The sequence below is a fragment of the Lutjanus erythropterus genome, chromosome 3, assembly GCF_056507025.1.
Source record: "Lutjanus erythropterus isolate fLutEry1 chromosome 3, fLutEry1.hap2, whole genome shotgun sequence".
Taxonomy (NCBI): domain Eukaryota; kingdom Metazoa; phylum Chordata; class Actinopteri; order Lutjaniformes; family Lutjanidae; genus Lutjanus; species Lutjanus erythropterus.
In genome coordinates, this window is record NC_139319.1 from 5,173,668 (window position 1) to 5,194,980 (window position 21,313).

General features: G+C 39.6%; 1 protein-coding gene across 1 annotated transcript in view; it reads left to right on the forward strand.

Annotated features, from left to right (window-relative positions):
• Positions 1–313: 313 nt before the first annotated feature.
• The window catches only part of mfng (MFNG O-fucosylpeptide 3-beta-N-acetylglucosaminyltransferase), a 34,827-nt gene continuing 13,827 nt past the window's right edge, over positions 314–21,313 (forward strand). The window contains exons 1-4 of the mRNA XM_084714781.1: positions 314–1,049; positions 15,579–15,624; positions 16,742–16,844; positions 21,109–21,262. Of these exons, the coding sequence (XP_084570907.1) occupies positions 678–1,049; positions 15,579–15,624; positions 16,742–16,844; positions 21,109–21,262 (675 nt within the window). The 5' untranslated portion in view covers positions 314–677. The remainder of the gene's footprint in view (positions 1,050–15,578; positions 15,625–16,741; positions 16,845–21,108; positions 21,263–21,313) is intronic.

Sequence of the window (21,313 nt, forward strand, 5' to 3'; positions counted from 1 at the left end):
GTTTGATGATGATGGCAGCTGTCAGATTAGCTGGTTTCACTAAAACCATAGTGATGTTGAGATTCATGAAGTGTTGTAATGTGTGTGCACTGCACATAGCAGTATATTATTATTTATGTTAAGTGTGTTTTAAAACTGTAATCCTGTAATTGTATCCTTATTATGTAATCCCATTACACGTAATCCATTACTCCCCAAGTCTGATTGCAGTATGGTATACGGTTATAACCGGAAGTATAAAATAATTCTCGCTGTTGTGTTTTATTTTGAAATCTACGCAGGAAGTCCCATGAGTTAACTCCGTGCAGCTTGACTCTGGTGACAGCGGGTGGGCAGAGCTGCGACTGTGACAAAGTCAGTTATAACCTGTAGTGACGGCGACTTTTACACAGAAAATTAGAGGAAACCAGTTTTCATGTATCTGTAGCGCTTAACTCTGGTGAAGTGTGATAAGGATTATTCTCGGATTATTAAATTATTCTGATAATCGGTCTACAGTCATATAAATGATGAGTTAATGTAAATGAGGAACACTGATGATAACACAGAAGGAAGAAGGAGAGGTGATGGAGGAACCGCCACGACATGAGACCAAAACAAATGAAGATGAGGCTTTTGTCTGAGGGGACCACAAACAGGGTTTTAATGGTTTATGGGATTTGAAGAACTTTTCTACCATGCGTAAGAGATGGATCCGTCGGAGGTTGCCCGTCTTGATTTTCACCTTCTTTATCATCCTCTACGTGGATTTCCAGTTACGCACCAGCAGCCTCCCTAAAGTCCGTGAGGGCCCCCAGATGATAATCTCTCAGCGCCCCAGTCAGCAGGTTTCACCCCCGGTAGAAGACGCACAGAACCCGGCTAGAAACAGCAGCAGCAGCAGCAGCGAGGACGGAGGAAGACATCCGGCCGCCTCTGAAGGCGCACATGCAACCCGGCCAGAACTGAAGCTGGAGGACATCTTCATCGCTGTGAAGACCACTGGGAAGTTCCACAAGACGCGCCTGGCGCTCCTCTTGGAGACGTGGATCTCCAGAACCAAGGCGCACGTAAGTGTCCGTTAAGCTGTGGAAGTGCGTAAAGTTTAGACTCTCAGCTGCTGCTCTCAGCCAAAGACACCCGCATCAGTAATTAAAACAGTATCCCCACTATTAGATTTAGTTACTTGTCAATCAAAGTGGACTGTTGATCTCTCTGTGACAACAAAGTGATTATCATAGAAAAATCCTGAGAAAAGATATAGAGAGATTTATGATTGCAGTTTTTGCCTTATCTGTTCATATATATTAATCAAACTTTCTTAGAGAGTTGAGGAACTGCCATATTATGCATTTATGTCATTAAACATATTCAAAACCTCAGTAAGCCTATAAACAGATCACTTCCTTCCTGGTTTCTTCGACTGCAGGTCTGATGATTGCCTTGGTTAAGGTTAGGTTTTGTTCCCAAGTGAGTTGATTGGTCAGTTTACTGCATCTGATGAAGAGACTTCACAAAACAGATAAAGAAAACATTATGAATTCCAACATGCACAGAGAAATTTGAGAATTGCCTGTTGAAACTTTGGTGTCAGTCTAAAAAAGGACAATTTCAACAGGTTTTCTTACTTTCATCTGTGATACAACTCAAAAATGTATGGTGTGTGAGATTTACACGGCTTTGTTGGCAAAGTATGACAGAAATGGAATATAATATTCATAAGTATGTTTTCATCAGTGTATAATAAACTGAAAATAAGAATTTTGTTTTTGGTACCATAGAATGAGCTGTTTATAGCTACAGAGGGCTCGTCCTTATGTTGCACTGCCATGTGTCTACAGTAGCCTCGACTGGACAAACCAAAACATGCATGCATTTTGCGCAAGTTTTGCAGCAACCATAGGTTCTCCTACATGCTTGGAAGGGGAGGGTGAGATGAAGTGTTTTGCAAATGCACTAAATACCACTAAATCCTACATACTGGTCCTTTACTTCAGCTTTATTTGTATAGTGCCTAATCCAAGGAAAAACTTCCTTTTAACAGGATGAAACCTTCGCCCAGATCCGGGCTCTTCATTAAAGGGCGGCGGCCATTAATTAGGCCTTTTCACTGGCACTTTTTGCCATGCTGAGTCAAAGCGTGCTGCACTGATTTGCAGTTTATGACACAGAGCCGTGCCAAGCTGCACCCAAGATAGGCCTGCTCTGGAGTGGGGCTAAAGTGAGCCTGACCCGCCCGCGAGCGGGTTGCAGTAACGTGTCGCTGATGGCGACCAACTCTCTCACCCTCCAACAAGCAAGTGTCATGATACTCACCCCGCGTGTGCAGGAGAGCAGAGACGAAGATGTTTTTTTAAAAAAGTCCCTTTATGTTCAGCTCTCAGTACTTTTGTAGCTTTTAAGTGAATCTCTGCTTTGAAATTAAGTTTCTCTCCCGTGTTGCTGTTTGAACTTTCAGGTATCTGCATTATTTAAGTGCTGATTCAACTTCTTCATTCAAGTAAAAGTAAAAAAAAAAAAAATAACAAGCAACAAGACCGTTTTTAAAATGCAAGGAGGAGAAAGTACAGATAGTTGAGTTAAAACATAAGACGTAAAAGTGAAAAGTTGTTGGAAAAATAAATACTCAAGCACAGAAAACTTTACGTAAAGCTACTACAATGAACAATGAACTTTCACACTGAGTTGTTTTTGGAGGCCGCATGGACAAAAGCGGTAGTGTATCTAACCTCGAAATTAGGGCTAACATAAAATGATCTTAATAAAAATCTTTTCCAGCTTCTTTCACCTGGCTAACGTGCTACTACTCACAGTAACTTTATCTGGGAAAATTTTAGCACAGGTTTGTTTTATCTGATTTCGAGGAGAATCCGACCCAAAGGCAGGCACCGAACTTTTTGTGGATGTTAAGATGAGATGGTTTCATATTTTCATATTGTATTTGTAGCAAAGTACAAATACTTCTGTACTTTGCTACTTTCCACCTCTGTTAGGTATTGCCATCAGTCTTTAGTGATAAAGATTTGAACTTTTTAGGCTCAGCCAAAAAGTAACAAACCTGTTAGCAGTCCTTGTCTTTGGGATATCTGACATTCTACCATAAATCCAGTTTAAATGTTTTATTGCAGATCAGTTCTGGTATTGAGTGCTGAATTTCAGGGAGCAGTGGCCCATTTTATTCCTCCCCATCTTCTCTTTCAGTTCAGTTATTGTTAAATTCAAAGGTGGTTTACTGTCTTTAAATACAAAATCAGTTACTGCCAAAGCAAAATCGACAAATAACACCGTGTAATCAGATTCAAACGGTGTCTGGTGGCTCTCTCTCTCTCTCTCTCTGTCTCTCTCTGTCGCTCTCTCTCAAACACACACACACACACACACACATACACACACACACACACACACACACACACACACACACACACACACACACAGTAGACTGGCGGCATTGTGCTTGTCTTCTCAGTGAGGCTTTGCCAGCTCCACAGTGATGTGATAAGTAGCTTGTCAAAACAACACACAACACTTTACCAGAAACATTATCTTCAAGTTCAGCATCTCAAAGCCGCGGTGGATTGATATGACCAACCTGGCCTGTAAAATCAGAGTTGGGTTAATCTTCAGGAATGACTCATGTAAAGGATTTTGAGTTTGTTTTGTTGGCCGAGAAATGAAGACTCAGAAGTTACAGGTTGACAGCAAGGATAGACAGACACACCATGGGCTTTGTTTAACAAGAAACCGTGGAAAAAATGAAATGCTGACTTAGTTTTCAAGTCTCCACACTGCAAAACACCCACTTTGTAACAAACATGTCTTTCAACTGTGCTCTAAGACTACACTTGGTTCACATGTTGGGGTTTATGAAACAGCTAATTTCCTTTTTTTGAAATAAGTGAAACAGATGAGCAATGATCTTGAGAGGAAGCGTTCATCTCGCAGCTTCTCGTTTTCTGTCTCACAGTGGAGTTTTCAAGTGTTTTAAGTAAGAGGTATTATTTTAAGGAGTGAAAGAGGAAGCTATGGATACTGTCTGCCCCTATAAACCCTTTTACACTGGATAAAACCCCCCACTAATACCCACTAACATGTGGCTCTTGTCTTTGGTGGGAAAAGGGTACAATCAGCATTCATTCTCAGTAGTGTTGTCACGATACTGGAATTTTTGATATTTTCAGTATCACTGGGCAAAAATGTCTCAGACCTGAGTGCATAAAATTTTACAATAAGATTTATTAAAAGATATATTTAACAAATGAGAAGAGTGATGAGAAGAAGACAGCGCTGTGGGTAGGTGAGAGGAGGCGGGACTATGTGGGCACTGCTGCAGTGTGTGTCAACTCAATGTCGGAGAGAAGAGAGAGTGAGAACGTGCAGTCGGTACTGTCGAAAAAAGAGTATTGAAAGTATTCAAAATATTCAGTATCAATATTTTTGACAACACAAATTCCTGAGTCATGTTTTTATCACAGACCCAACTAACCCTTTGGTGGAAATGCTAATGTTTGCCCCTTTTTGGCAAAGAGGGCTTGTCGCCTCTGTTGGTAACTTCAGCAACTTTTTTGCTCCTTTTCCAACCGTCATGTGCACTGCTTGGCTTGACATGGTGTGAGTCGGTGCATCAGCCCAGCACAGTGGAGTTTGTACCCACTTGAGGGTTTGTGTTTAACCGATGATGATCTTGTCTTTGATCGTGTGGCTGTAATTTCTTCACAATAAAAGTCCCCCATTAAAAGCTTTTATTATGAAGCAGCAAAATCAGGAAATGTTGTGTTTTCATCTGCAGTAACTTAACATGACTCCTCTGCAGCTGAAAGTGAACGTAAAACAATATAGTAACAGATATCTGAAAGTACAAACAACGACACAAGAGACAAACCAAGCTTCAAACCACAGGGATTCAGTTAGAAACTACAAAAATAGAGAGAGCTGAGACTTTAGAAACTCTTTTTCTCTGCTCTTCTGCACACACAAATTCAGTCTCGGCTGTCCGGCACACATCAGACAAAAAACAGAACGTGTTTAGCGGGTTTGGATACATTTAAAAACCTGACAAATATGTGCTAATATTGGTGTAAAAACAATATATATTGCTTTGGCCAATTAATGTATTTGAGAAGACACCCACAGAAACAGACAGGTACATATATACACATGTACGTGAACACACAAAGATGCAAGTATAGTAAGCAATATAAGAAAACACACACACACACACTCAGGAAGCTGTGCAGGCAGGCTGTCTGGGTCGAAGGGAAGCAGCCGCTGTGTAGAGACTCTGTTAACAATGCTGAAACGGAAGCTGGTCATAGAACAGGAAGTGGAGAGGCAGATTGCGGAACAGAATGAACCTCATCTTACCTCCGCCCACATAGACACACATATATTCACACACACTAAACAGCGCACACACATATCTCAAGACTTTGTCCGTCTCACAGGGTGAAGAGTCAGTTCTAACCAAACTGCTAGTTCTGCTAAGAGCCGGAAGGAAACAGAGGCATTGCGACAAAGACTGTCCCCTAACCACAACATGAGACGGTAATATACTGAAGATCTCCAGAATGATCTAGGGCCCCTCTCTAGCTCCCCTGAATCATTTTCTTTCAGCCAGTACAGCAGCTTGTTCTTTGCCCCATTGCTTCAAACTGTGACGCCTGTAGGTAACCCTCCAGTGGTGGATCAATGGGTCAAACAAACACAGGACTTTGACGCAGGAGACATGGGATGTGTCTCATGTGAAACCAACAGTCAACTTTGATTTCTTCTTTTCTAAATTAAAATACACGAGTTATCTTAAGTTAGCCTATGTTATGTATGTTAACTTAAGCAACTAACGCACATACTCCGACTCAACCAAGTAGTTTTGTTGCCTTTATATTGAAAGTGTTCTCGAACGTTGCATATTTATTCCTGCTAACTTGACTAGCAATGCACCGATTGCAAATTTTTTGGACGATTCTGATCTCTGATTTTTTTCTGGGTCTGACCTGACGTTGATTATATTGGCCGATTGTGATTTTCAGTTTTTCTAAGAACTGTTTCTAAGGACAAACAACAATTTTTGTAACTTTTCTTTCTTTCTTTTTTCCTTTTCTTTTCTTTGTAAAATTCAATTAGATGTTCATAATAAAACACCCACTATTAAATAAGTTTGACGTTTTCTCCAAAAGTGCTCCAAGTGACAACCAGGTCTTATTACATTATTATATTAAGGTTATGTACCAGAGGGAGCACTGTTTGACGCGATCTCATAAGGAAGCAGATGTACACGAACCAAAGACTGACATGGTGCAGCAGTTTGCTGTATTAAAACTTTGCAATGCAAAAAACAGAGGCAGAAGTGAAACGAGTCTGGATGAGAAATTCATCTGACATTTGTTCAGCTGCTCCTTCTTCTTGTAGACTGTCTGTCTTCTCTTTATCCTGATCCTGGAATCTATTGCTAACGCTGACATCATGCAAGCGTGTGTCTGAGTCTGTGTGGCTGTGACCAGCACTGATGTGGCCGTGATGTTACTGTCTGTGTCACTGTGTGCAGGACGTGACCATTGTGCAAATTTGACCGATACAGAATCGGATATGCGACACTGACTGGTCTCTGGCCAGTCGATCGGCGCATCTCTAAATCTGACAGGCAGAAGTGACCCTAGAGGGGTACACAGGCCGTCTTAGTTGAGAGGCTGCTCACTGCAGAGCCAGTTGGTGGAGTTAGGACCTAGTCCAGCGCCACCTCTAAGTCCAGCTGCACCTCAAGACTGACAGGAGACCAGTTTGCTAACAGGGACTGGGTTACCCCTGATATTTTATCCTTTTAGGCAGAGTCAGGAGATCACCAAAGTCATTAGAATTCATCATAGGGGGGCCATGAATGCTTGTCCAAAATTTTGTGCCAATCATTTTTTTTTATATAGAGACATTTCACAATATATGTGAACCTGTGGTGGCGCTAGAGGATCATTATTGCTTCTGGACACCGTGGATATCTGTATCAAAATTAATGGCAAAATATATTTAATTAAAAGCCAAAACTATTAACTAAACTTTTAGGATATATTCATTAAGCACAACTGTATTGCATTACTGGACTCTATAATCTGTTGTTAACAACACAGTCCTGGCTGTTGGTATCTGTGTGATTGCACTCCTGGCTGTGTTGTTAGATGTTAATATTGAAGAGAGTTACGACAGTAATGTTTGGCCTCAGAGGAGCAAAACTGGTGAGGCAGATATTTATTGAATGTGAAACCTCACCAGGAGTTAGAAAGCTTGTATCAGCACCTTGTCAGTTTAAAATTTGAATTGCTGGTAAATGACTTTGGAGGGAGGTTGCTGGATATTAGTGCATGTAACTGCATTTTATTTTCTTTAATAATGATCCCTCTTGTGAACCTTCGAAACGTGTGTAGATGGTGTTGCAGGAGTCTCTGCAACTACAACTAGTTTATTCTGTGAATCAGATTATGTGCACTTTTTTTTAATCTTATTTACATTATGTTTAAGGATCAGTTTGACACTTGGGGAAATATTAAAATGTATTGGCTTTCTTTTTTATGAGAGTTAGATGATACCACTCTCATATCTGTGCGAAGGTGGAGCCAGGAAGTAATTAGCCTAGCTTGGCAAAAAGACTAGAAGCACAGGGAAACAGCTAGCTTGGATATGTCCAAAGTGAAAAAATCCACCTGCTGGCCCTTCTAAAGCTTTCTTTTTTGTTTTAGAGGGGATTATGTGCTTTGTGTCACTATTTATTGATGAACAGTGAGGCTCAGTCTGAAATTCTATACTAACATGCTGTTTAGTGTGCTACAACAGCATGTGACATTTTAGTATGTCCAGAACATTACTATGAAACAAATAGTACGCATGGTGCATACTGCTGCCAGGGAAATATTACATTATATACAATCACTGGACACATAAATATCCCACAATGCAATGCAGTAGTGACAACAACAACAACATAACAGACAATGGCACACAGCGACCAAAGCTGTTCTCGTGAAACATCAGTTCTTCTATGGAAATATAAGGTTTCACTTTGTTTAATGTAATATATTCACAAATTGTGAAATTATTACTAAATTAGTTCGGCTTTGGCATGAGTTGCCATGGTTATGTGTCTCCAACAAGCAAGGAGGCTCTCAGGAAGTGATGCAAAAAGATCCATACTACACAAAAGTATGTCAAAAGATAGTACACATTTTGGGTACGTAATGTATAGTATATGATTTTGGACGCAGTGTATATATCAACAACAGCATTTCCAGCATCTATGCTGGTTGCCAGGCAACCACACTGTAAGAAGACGACTCTAGAAAGTCACTTCTCCTGCCTGTTACAGCAGGTAATTTGCTGTAAAGCTACAAATTGTCATGTTTACATTAGTGTTTGAGTTGAACAGAGAACCAGACTAGCTGTTTCCCTTTGTGTCTTTATGCTAAGCTAGGCTCATCGGCCTCTGGCTCGAGCTCCTCACTTGACGTAGATGTGCGGGAGGTTTTCGATTTTCTCATTAAAATTCCTCAAAAGCTTTGGTTAGACACTTTGTTGGGTCCTTGGCTTGAATCACCCAAGCAATTGGATAAATCAACAGGGATAAAGTTTTCTTTTTCTCTTTAACAAATTCCTCTCTTTGCCCAATTAGTCTCATCAAAGTTCACTTGAGGTGCCTAAAAAGGCCCCAGTGGAACTTAGTAAAGGTCCAGTGACACATTTGAAAGCCAGATTCTCGTCACACAGCCAAGGAATCTCTGAAATATTGATCAGAAATCTTACAGAGATATATTGCAGTAATTTTGTGCTATGGGGCAGTATAAATCTTACTTAATGGCTCTTTAACAGTGTGAAAAACAAGCTGAGATTTATGCCTGTCCGCCTGACCTCAGTGAAGTGTCCTCTGGAAGTGTGTTTATGAGACGCTCCATGTTGACAGCCATTTTTGTTGCTCAGTCCGCGTCGACTGATTTCACTGCAGGTAGTTTAGTCTGAGTTATGGCCAGAGGGGAGGAAACTGAATGCGATGGCGGCCCTGTCTCATAGGGTGTTACCGGGGTGGATGATGGTGGTGGTTGTCTTGGTGATAGAGGATTGATCAAAATCCCTCCTCCTCCTCCTGCTCCAGTGATAGAGGGATGAGAGGAGAAAGGGAGGAGCTTTATCTGTATTAAAATGGCTGAGGTGAAGCTATAGTTTGATGTCAAGACAGACAGAGACAGAATATTAAAAGGTGATGGATGAACTAAAACTGCTTAAATATGTGTAGCCTTTCTGAAGAAACAATATTATGAGTCATTTTCAGGGTTTGGAGGGTCAGTAACCTAATCCAAATATCACAATATTTAAGTAATGTAACTTGATTACTTACATTGTTTAGTCTTATTCAGTGTTTTTAGGCTGCAACAAGTGATTATTCTCCTCATCGATTAATCAGTTGATTATTTTCTCAATTGATTGATCGGTTGTTTGGTCCAGTGCAATATTAGGAAATGGTGAAAAATGCCGATCAAAGCTCAAATGTCTTGGTTTTGTCCACAACTTAAAAATATTCAGTTTATTGTCACAGAGGAGCAAAGAAAACAGAAAATGACTTCTTTTAATTAAAGTATGATTTAATAATTATTAGTTAGTTAGTTATGTCATGAAGTGTGACTTTTTTCATGGCCCTTCTGTCTGACACTACAGAGCCACTGTAGTCTGGAAGTGACCTGTAGCAGGTGTGAGTAGTCCTGTGCTTTTTTTAACTCAAATTCACACAGGTGGATTTTTTACAGTTATCTGAAGTTACGAACTAAATCTGATGTGGCATATTTGTATGAGCCCTTCATACAAAAGAAAGTAAAAGAAATTTGAGATAAGAATACAACAGTGTTCTTGCAGGAGGCCCAGTGTCTTGTTTCTTTATTTCTACAGTTTTGTTGTTGAGGAATCATTGAAGTAATGTAATTAATGAGAATTAGACAAAGACTCATCCTCTAATGAAGCTGATGGGACTTCGTTGAAATCCTTGGAAGAAACAGAAAGAGGAATGCCTAAATGTAGTTAGAACCTGTTTCCCCGAACCAAACCTGAAACTTCATCATCTAACCTTAACCTTAAAACTGAGTCTAAACAGGCTTTTGAAAAAGTGAGGACTGTCCTCACTCTCAAGATCTAAAACTCAAAGCCTCACAGTGGTAGGATAACAAGGACAAACACATCTGGATGCAGTGGTAGCTCTGTCGCCCTCTCCTGGATGACTGCAGAAGAGCATTTCTCCTCTCTGTCCCCAGGCCTCCTCCTCATCTCTTTGACCATCAAAAGTTTATGAAACCAGTAATATTGCTGTCATCTATATAAAAGAACAGACCAAAAGGTAGACCCCTGGTACTAATGGATGATATTTCTCTAATCTGATCCTGTAATCCACGGATTACAGTCATTAGCTGGAGCTGCCTGTCAGGCAGTCTGGAAAGCTTCTCTCTCACTGCACTTCTCTCTCTTATTCATGCTGTCTATGCACGAACACACACACACACACACACGCATAAACTGACACACATATCGTACATTCACTGTCTCTCTATGGTGGGAAATTCAGCTTCACACCTCGATCGCTTCACACTCAAACCCGACTATCTCCTCTTTTAGTATCTGTATCTTATGCCATGCACACACACACACACACACACACACACACACACACACACACACACACACACACACACACACACACACAAACAGAGCCATGCACACAGACACACACACTGTCCTGCCTGGTTGAAGTCTCATCTCTTGCCTTCACTGTCATTTGTAATTCCACAATATTTTCATGATCTTTTAAATCATATTTATGCTGCTTTCATTTGAAATAGACTAATAAAGCTGTTATGAATACTTTCTATGCCTCTGCGCTGGCGATATCTCAAGAACGCCTTGAAGGGATTTCTTCAAACTTGGCACAGGCGTTCACTTTGACTCAAGGATTAGCTAAATGAGGTGGTCAAATGTCAAAGGTCAAAGTCACGTAACCTCACAAACGGCCATTTTTGGCCACAACTCAAGAATTCATATGCAAATAATAATAATAATAATAATAATAATAATAATAATAATGATTTACATTTTATATGCAAAAGATCAAAGGTCAAACTCCACTGTGACATCATAATGTTCAGCTCTCTATCAGTCCTCTGTCCTCCTCTGTCTCTAATTGAAGACAGAATGTTTCCCACTGGAATCATACATAATAATGATAACGTCCATTTTTCCCCAAAAATACACTTACTTATTAAATTCTTTAGTCATACACTACACTATTCAGTAGAACAAGCTGATGAAGGTCTGACAGAAATCACGTTCGTGGACGTGGTGATATTAAAGTTCTCTTCCCGTCACATTTAGTCAAGTTTGCAGACTTCCTTCCTCGCTCTCTGACATATCCGACATGTCCCATGTTTTCCCGGAAGTTATGGCTACTGGCAACAATGGATGGATTTCTCTGCGTTTGAACATTCATGGAAACATCTGGGGATAATGTGAGCACACAACTCACAAAATTTATAACAAATGACGAGCATTTTTAGTTTTTTAAAAGATATTTTTTGGGCCTTTTATGCCCAAGAATGGGGATGTTAATGTGCAGCAAGGGGCCGCAGCCCATGCCTGCTGCAGAGGACTGATAGCCTCATTACATGTGGTGCATGCTTCACCAACTGAGTTACCAGGGCCCCCCATGACAAGTTGTTTTAGACATTTTAATGTAGAAATGTTACATATCATAGCTTTAAGAAGAAGTCAGTGTTAACTTTTGGTTTCACAATCCCTGGTCTTCAGGGTGAAAGTCCATCCATCCACCCCGCCTCCTCCATACATGGACTTTCCTGCTCTTTATTCTGCATCACCTGACTTCAACGGCACTTCACAGCATAACACTAGAGGGGTACCTGCAGCGTCATAGTTTGAAGAATAGGAGCACTGACCAAGCTGCCATGTTTGATGTGTTTCGAGTGTGAACCGGCTGCCCAGAACCATCTTTCTGAAAATGCTGTAAGAAAATTACCACTCAAAAAAAATTACCACCCTCACATTTAAGTGTTTATCTGAGAAAAAAAGAGCTTTTGGAAAACAAAAGGCCTGCCAGACAACCCTCTGTCACCTCCAATTTTCTCTGCGAACACATTTTGGATTTGAATATAGCCATTTATACAGTTATTATTGTGCATTTTGCCATTTTTTTTCTAGATGGGTTTGCAAGCATAACATAATAGTAATCTGATGGACATTTAAGGCATCTTGACTGACAAAAAAGTTTTCCTCTTTTGTCGCTAATTTCAATAGCAAGTAGGAGCTTCACATTCTGATATTTACAACTAAAGGCAGTTGAGGATGTGTATTTTTCTTTTCCATTCTTTGCTCCAGTATTTTTTTTTCCTGTTACTCATCTCAGTGTATCTATCAAAATGATACAGGCTCATATGTTGTAGTTGCTCAGACAGAGTGCATCTAAATGCCATAAAATGCTTGAAACCTTTTAGTATTCTTGTATTCTAGCCAACAGGCAGTGAGACACATTAATACATTTCCAGTAGTTGAATAAAACATGAGTTATGGTTTGTGTTTATCTCATCTAACGGGTGATTTGTCCCACTCTGAGGTTATTTAGTGCCTGCCTGGCAAAGAGAGTCCAACACACTGCGCGGTTCAGCCTGAGGGGCTGCAGAGACGGAGTGTGTGACGCAAGGGTTGCTTGTTCAAATCCCCCTGGCACGAACCTCCCCAGCCTCAGTGACTCATGCACCGTACAGATTTGTATCATTTGAGTGAAGTGTCTGGCAGATGGAGCTGCTGCTCGATGCCATCTGGTTGTAGAATTTCTGAAATGTTGGTGAATTCTAAAGGAATCAGGAATGATTTTGCATTTGAATCAAAAAAAAAAAAAAGATGCATATTTTCCAGAGAAGTCAGGAAATATTTTATATGGAAACCTTTTTTAATTGTGTATAATGTGATTTTATGGGTCTGCTCTGTCTAAAGACGGACTTAACGCCCAAAACATGACATGGTGGTTTAGTGAATGTTCACAGGACCATTATCTAGTCGGGCATATGGCTTCTGAATAAAATCTGCACTTCTAAAGTATAAATCAAACTTCTTGAAGCTTTTGTTTGTTCCAGCCTTTTTTTTTTTAAATTTTTTGTATTTTAATTTCTTTAGGTCATTGTGTTGTCAATGTGAAATGCATAGTCAGATGTCTCTCGTTTTTTGGGGGATGTTTTATGTGAAGCAACTGTGTGTTTATATTTCTGTGATTTTTTTTTTTTTTTTAATCTTATTTTATGTAGCACTGTGCCCAAGACAAATCTCCCTGTAGGGACAACAGTTTACTTTGCTAAATACCAATATTCAATATTTTTATTCTGTGCTGTCATATACTTTATACTTCACAATACACACTTTCTCTAAAATTAAATACCATAAATTCTGAAATAATGATGATCTCATAGAATATGATGCATTGCTGTAGATTAAACTATTATAGTACTATAAAATAGGGATAAAGTAGAAATATGAGATATAGACAAAATCAAATTATGTCCACAGCCTGTTGAGACAAAAAAAAGAAAAACCCTTTGAAAACGGGTCGGAATAATCTAGGCTCCATCCCACACCAGTCATCAAAAACTCTAGAAAGTTAATTGGTGCTCTTCAAGACAGCAACACCAACAACCTCGATCCCTGGATCAAACCAAAGAGACTCGATTCACCTTCTTTTATAGTATTTGGATTTGTAACATTGTCAGTTCTCCCATTTCCTTTTTGAGTTCGCAGGAGAAGTGGCATGTCTCTGTGTGCAACATTGTGGATTGTGGCTCTTAGACACAACCTGAAGTAGCAGTTTCTCTAGTTTAATGATGCATTACATTTAGATTAATTGATGAGAATTTCTACATTGTGTGCAGAGGACATTTTACAAACTTAAGTCCTAAAGAAGTGTGGGTCAAATGCGTACATTGTCTACATCTACCAGAACTGTGACATTGGTTGAACCCTTATGGGACACACACACACTGAGGAATACAGCCCACATACACATTCATTGTTTTTTGTCACTAGTTCGCTTTATTCAAAACTGTTTATTCTTAATTCTTCAATAGAGTTCTTTGTTGAATAGGGTGGTATGGATGTAAAATAATCAATTAACCTCTCATTGTTATATCTATCACCAGCAAGTGTTACAACTTACCCCAGTAGGGGTGGCTAATTTACTTTCTGTAGATCTAAGTAGATAGGGTAGGTTGTAACAATGTAACTCTTTTTTAAAAAACTTTTCATTGTCATCTCATCATGGCGTACATTACCCATTTTATATATTTTATATAACCTGTGTAAAGATGGCAACATTTTTTATGCATAAATAATGTAGGTAGGTGTATCACCCACTGATAACCTTCATCATAATGACAGTCACAGTAAGTTAAAATAGGTAACAACAATGTTTACTGCACAGGTTTGGGTTATGACACTATTTTGAAATTATCCATTCATACAGCATTGAATTCATACAAACACATCTTTGATCCTTGAAAATCTGGCTACTGTATTTCATAAACCCATTCGTCTTTTCACCTAAGTTTTTGTACCTTTAGAACATTAATTATGACAAAGCAAACAATATTATTTGTAGTAGTTAAGTATGAGCACTGTGTGTAAATTTGAGAGATCTAGCACAAACAACCACTGAGGAACGGGTGCTCAAACCATCCCTGGTCTCCCCTGTTGCATTTCTGTCCATCCTGTGAGGTTTCTTCCATTTTTCCAGTTTTTCCTAACATGAATCAAGGAATTCATACACTGTACAGATTGTAAAGCCTCCATTATTTGTCTGGGGAAAGTTTTTCATGACAAGTAATCCTTTGTTTTGGCAGCACTTTCCTCATGAATTTGGAAGATAATTATATTTTTTATAAAAGGCTAATTAATTACTCACAAGACAAATCTGAAATTTTTAATCAACTATATCAAGTTTCCTCAAAGAACAGTAAAATCAAATTACACCACCAGAGGTCAGTGTTGTACTACAGATCTATCTATCTATCTATCTATCTATCTATCTATCTATCTATCTATCTATCTGTCTGTCTGTCTGTCTGTCTGTCTGTCTGTCTGTCTGTCTGTCTGTTTGAATGACTGTAACAGGCAGTAACACTGAGATGTTTGCGAGTGCGTTTGGTTTGAGACTTATTTGACTCGTATATCTGCCACAGAACAAATTGACTCGGCCATTTAGTGCCCCTCTGACCACTTTGGGTCATAAATGTGTGTGTTAGTGCGTGTGTGTGTTTTGGTGTGTGTGTGCGTCGGTGTGTACTACATCTGTGTGCAGTGAGCAATATCTTTAGCTCACTGTGGGGAACCTTGTTTTTGTCACATCGAATTTGCTCCGTTCAAAACGATATTGATCCCGTGTGTGTTTGTGCGTGGGCGCGCTCACACCTTAATGAAGGCGCTCTCAGGATTTTCTGTTACAGATGTGCAGAAGTAGAACACTATAATCAAATCCAGTGTGTTTAAATCCCTTTTTTTCATTCTTTTGTTTGTTTTTCTGTTTTCCTGTCTAGACGTTCATTTTCACGGACACGGAGGATGAGGACTTGCGTTCAGCAGGTAAGCAGCGACTGTGAATCTAATATACAAAAAGTCAAATTTTAGATTTAGAGTAAGATCTATTATCATGTGCCTTGAGTCTGTGGCTGTTTTTCATAGTTAGGGTTAGTCCCCTTACTTCATATTAAAGGGTACTTTTTCTAATTTCTACACATTTGGAGTCTAAATGATTCATAGGTAGAAAATGTTTTGGAATTGAGCCAAACTAATCAATCAAGGCAGCAGTAGACCAGCACCTATCATGTTCTGTGAGGTTGTTAAAGGGGTCTGGTGGCTTTGAAGAGAGCGATATAACAGCTTCAGTTACTGTCGAAAGGGGCTGTCTGAAAAAGATGGGTTCATACCATTCTGGTTTAGTCTGGTTGGACTTCATGGGGAAAAGTGTGGACACCATTTGAACCAGTCGCAGAAGCGTGTCATTGTATGTGCTTTTCATTTTTTAAAGAACATTTTCTCTTCCTGTTTTGGTGGCTGGTGAACTGAAAGCATGTAAATGTGGACTGTGAGGGGACAAACCTCGACATTTGCAAAACTCAACAGCCATGTCTTTATCCAGAAATCATGCTCAAAATTATCCACAGACCTTGTTGTGAGTAGTTTCATGTAGGCACTACTTTTTTCTGCAGTAGAACCTGCTGGAACTACTTGTTTTTCTACTAGAGAGAAAGTAGTTCCAACATGAAACTGCTCATGACGAGGTCTGTGAATTATCTTGAGTAATCAGGTCATGATTTCTGGAAGAGTCACTGGTTTTAAATCTATCACATATATGTTTTTGGCATTCTGAGGAAAAACCCTTTAAGAATAATGGCATTACTCTTTAACAGAAGTCTTAATTGTACAACATACAATAATATTTTAGTCAATAGTGTACTTTGAACTTTGTGGCAACAATATGTGGAAGTTCCTTTCCTGTTTTAACTTAACAATGCACCAGCACGGATAGCAAAGTTCATAAAGAAGTGTGTGTGCTGCACACTATGATTATAATGAGCACATCAATTGTTTGGTCAGAAAATGTACTGCACAAAAGTATGATGCACTATAAACACCTTTAAAACTGAGAAATTCCGGCTGTATAAATCAAACAGACGTCTCCCTCTCTGTGTCTCTGCAGGTGTTAACATGGTGGTAACAGGCTGCCAGTCAGATCACAGCCAGCAGGCCCTGTCCTGCAAGATGTCTGCAGAGTACGACGGCTTCATGGCCTCAGACAAGAGGTGAGACAGATTAAAGTCCGTCTATCGTCCTGCTCGCACCGGATTTAAAGATCGGATTAAGATTACAAACTTTAATGATCGCCGTGGGGAGATCGGGCCGTCGGAGCAGCAGGTAGTGAAAGGAGAACCCAAACAAGTAAATAATCTTTTAGGGTTACATAAGCATATTCACAGGTGAGAATTACTTAAATCAGATTTATTACAGGGGCAACCTTTGAAATTCTTTGCTTTTATTTTGTCAACATCTTTGCAGTAATTCAGATTCTACATGCGCAGGATTTTCCACCTGTCAATCAAACAGTGTGGGCAATACATATTTAGTTTCCTTATCTTCTATAATTATGAATGTATGAATGAAGTCTGCAATGCATTACATCATTAGAAGTACTCATGTAGAATGGTCCTTTCAGAATAAAATACATATCACTGGATTATAATGCACTGATGTGTAAGCATCCATTATTTCAACCACTGTATATACCGCCTTGTGATTAATCTATAACTATACATCGTAATGTATTAGCTGATTTTTTATTTTGCATTAATCTGAATCTCGCAATCTAACTCGCAATGTAGAGTAGTAAAAAATACAATATTGGCTTCCAAAATGTAGTGTAGTAGAAGTAAAATTACCATAAAATGGATGTTGGCGGTTTTGGTTTAATAGAATTGTTCTGACATGAAGGTCTATGGATTATCTTGAGCAAACGGTTCATGATTTCTGAAAACAGACACTGCTGTTGAGCTTTTCCAGTGTATTTTTGGCGCTTTCAAAAGCACAAGCTGAGTGCCATCTAGTTCCATTCTGTTCAAGAGAAGGCAGACACCTCTACAGCTGATATCTCCAAAACTCGACAGGTTATATCAAAACAATCCAGCCTGGTCCTTTGATTTGTCGCCGCTCCTCTGTGACTCACACAGACTCGGACGGTTCACAACTTAAAGTGATGTACCGAGCTTTTCATGTGACTTCAGTGTAAACCCATTTGCAGTTGTATAAGACACTGTGGGGTGTTGATGTAGTATAAAGTTCACAGATGGATGAGGTGGAGTGGACGCATGGCTCAAACAAACTCTGGACTCTCACCCAGGAGACCGGTGTTCGTGTCCCATGTGAAACTCAAAGGCTGCACATATTATGCGTTTCACATGACTTTTGACTTTTGTGTTGCGAGGAGTCACTTTAGTGACAAATGACTTATATATGTCACATGACTTTCGTTCATACAAAACATAATGTAGCTATTGTAACCCCAAACACGGTCTGATACTAAACTTAACTGAGTAGATTTAGTATGTAAAACTAACCAATCGGGGACCCTTTTACAGCATTAATTGTGTATTAAAAACAGTTGTATCAGATACAGCAGCTAAGGGGTCCTGCATCTGTAAGTGTGTGACAACTTGGGATTAGACTGCTGAAAAGTCTAGATGGATAAATAGCACTTCAAGTAACAGGAAAAATATGTATTTCTGATTTTGGGATGAACTGTTCCTTTAAGACTGCGTATGTCACAACAGTGTGTCCCATTTTCTGTGACAGCATTGTATATACCAGATATTTCTATGCATGTGCAGTCATTGAAGTGAATAAAGGAAGTAAATAAGTAAACAATCAGATATGCACACTGGTGTTTACTCAATTCATGTAAATTAAAACTATAGTATTTATCAGAATCCTGGTACACTATGTCAAAGGTAATACATTATCATGAGTCTTACCTGAGCGTCTCGCTGGTATTCATCACTCTGTCAGCCACTCAGTGGCAACATCCTGATGAAGACCTGGAAACTTTAGTTCTGAACGGCAGCCATAGTTTCGGTCTCATAGATTTTGTGTTTCACTATTGGCCTTTGATCGTGTGTACAAGTTATAAACGGTAAAAAATTTATTATTTTTTAAAATAGCTTTAAAAAAACAAAGCAAAATACTGTATGCTACCTGTGTAGCACTGCCAGACAAAGTTAGCAACTAATATATTGGACGTACGTTAGCCAGATAGACAGAAATATGTCTCAAAATGAATGCCACTGTTTCTCTGTTTCTGCTGGATGTGTAAATAGGCAGCTGTTCTATAACAGCCTCAACATATCAACTGTTAATATCTTGTTTCTGCTGCCCTGAAACGGCCAAAAAAACAAAAGGTAATAATAAGCAGTAGAAAAGCAGTATTTTGAGAAGGCTACATCATATAATGGATAACACACTGAGATTTGGATTTGTTTGACTTGGTTTCAACTCACGACCTTCCTTGAGGCTGCCATACAGCACAACTGAACTGCTGATACTGGGTCATATTTTTGATTTGTGGAAAATACAATGACGCACAGGAGCCTTTGTTTGGTGTGTGACTAAGGCTTCGCCTGCCGTCCTGTTATTGAGACGGCAGTGAAAATGAAAGAGAGTTTCAGTTTGGTTCCTGGGTCCGTTTTGCTGTTTTGGACTGAAGAGAGAAGTGAGGCTGTTTGGTTTGGACGGAAGCCTTTTGTGTTGTTGGGCAGCCATTAGGATGGCAGAGGAACAGCACTTCAGTTTGGTACCAGCAGCTTTGTAATTTGGACTCTAATGTTGCAGTAAGAGTCTGTTCGGTGCTGGAATGAGACTTTGACATCATGTCCAGTCATTAAAGTGGCAGAAGATATCAAACAGCTTGATCACTCGCACTTTCACACAAATTCTTGCTATGAGAACTACAGGATATCCGGTCGATGTGTTCTGACAATTTCACACATTTATCTGATAGGATAAATTTATGAGGTGATGACATTTTGCATCCAAAAGGTCATTGGTCAGCTTCACTGTGACATAATGATGCTCTGGAAAAACACTAGAGATTCTCTATCAGTTCTCTGTCCTCTTGTTTTTTGTGTCTAATATCACGTCTGTATGCAATGTGTAAAATGTTTATATCACGAGATTTTGAACATGCACAGTTTAAAAGAAACACAGATGATAGCTGGCTACATTAACTGTCTTGAATCATGACAGTCCCTTAAACTGTGACGTGACCTTTGCTTCACTTCTGTATTTCAAAATACGTCCATGCTCCCAGCTAGAGAATTTAACAGTCGCATGAACGAGATGGAAGACTCGCCGATACGGTTCGTTGAAACCACAGGAGTCGATGGAACAGTGTGGATTCTACTATGTTCAGTCTGTCCTGGTTATTGACATATATAAGGATGGACAACATGACAGCTCCCCAAAAGGTGAAGCCAAAATAATCTGGATCACACCCTGGTGGCTGGCTGCAGCATAGACCATAAATTTCCCCCACCGTCATGTTAGCAGATGGGACATGGGCCAAGCTATGAAAAAATAAGTTTTTCCCATAGATAGTTCCTGACATTTCAGGTTAAGTTAGAGTAAAGAGTGATTTGATGCTATAAAAAATGTGATTTCAGTCATAATTGACAGCTGAGCTCTGGTTATGATTGTGTCAGCTGGCTGTGTGTGCGGGACCTCAACTCAACATGACGTTATCGGAGCGAGATGACAGCGCTTGTATGCAGGATATTATGGCTTCATTTTTGTGCAGTGAGAGGAAGTGGAGATGCGTCTTTGTTTATAGTCAGTGGTGTTTTTTGTGTGTATAATGACAACACGCCTTGTGGGTGGTGCTGTTTTTTTTATTGTTAATGCTCAACTTTCTTGCATATGCAGTCCTAAAAGTATCATGTTTCAACCATGTTTTATTCTTGTTGCTTTTTGGGGGTATATTCACTTGCAAAAACAGATAAAAAAAAAAAAAACATTTTAAAAATGAGTGAGCCAGCAGTCTGATTGATGTTCCCTGGAGCGCACAATTAAAAAACATGATTTAGGAAAATAAATCAAAAGGGAGATAAGTGCTTTTGCAAATGAACCCCTCATTTGATCACAAATCCAGGCGATATTTGTTTTGATGGATTTGAGGAATTTGGGAGACTTCCATTTCTCCCTGTGGGCATAAGGTAATTTAGTGTAACAAAATGGTTTCACTGAGATAAAATCACCCAACTTAGGCACAACGATAATCCAGAAACTTTTGCCTTTAAAAATGAAAAACTGAATGTTGATGTGATGCATCATCTGGTGTAGCTCAGACAATTTTGGAAGCTGTAGTTGGATTCATTCTGTGCATGCTTGAAACCAAAAAGGAGGAAAATTTGTGTTCAATTTTCAAATCTGCCCGGCTGCAGACATCAACAGGAGTGTAGAGGAGCCAAGAAACCCAGTGTTACATTTTAACTGTTGTCTGTTGTTCAATCTGTGGCTCCTCAGGTGGTTTTGCCATGTGGATGATGATAACTACGTGAACCCAGAGGCCCTCCTCTCCCTGCTCTCGGCCTTTCCCCAGGACAGCGACATCTACGTGGGCAAACCGAGTCTGGACAAGCCCATCAATGCTCACGAGCTGCTGGAAGGCAATGCAACGGTACCATACCACAGCGTTTATTTAAAAATTAACTCCTCTCAAAAATGTGTT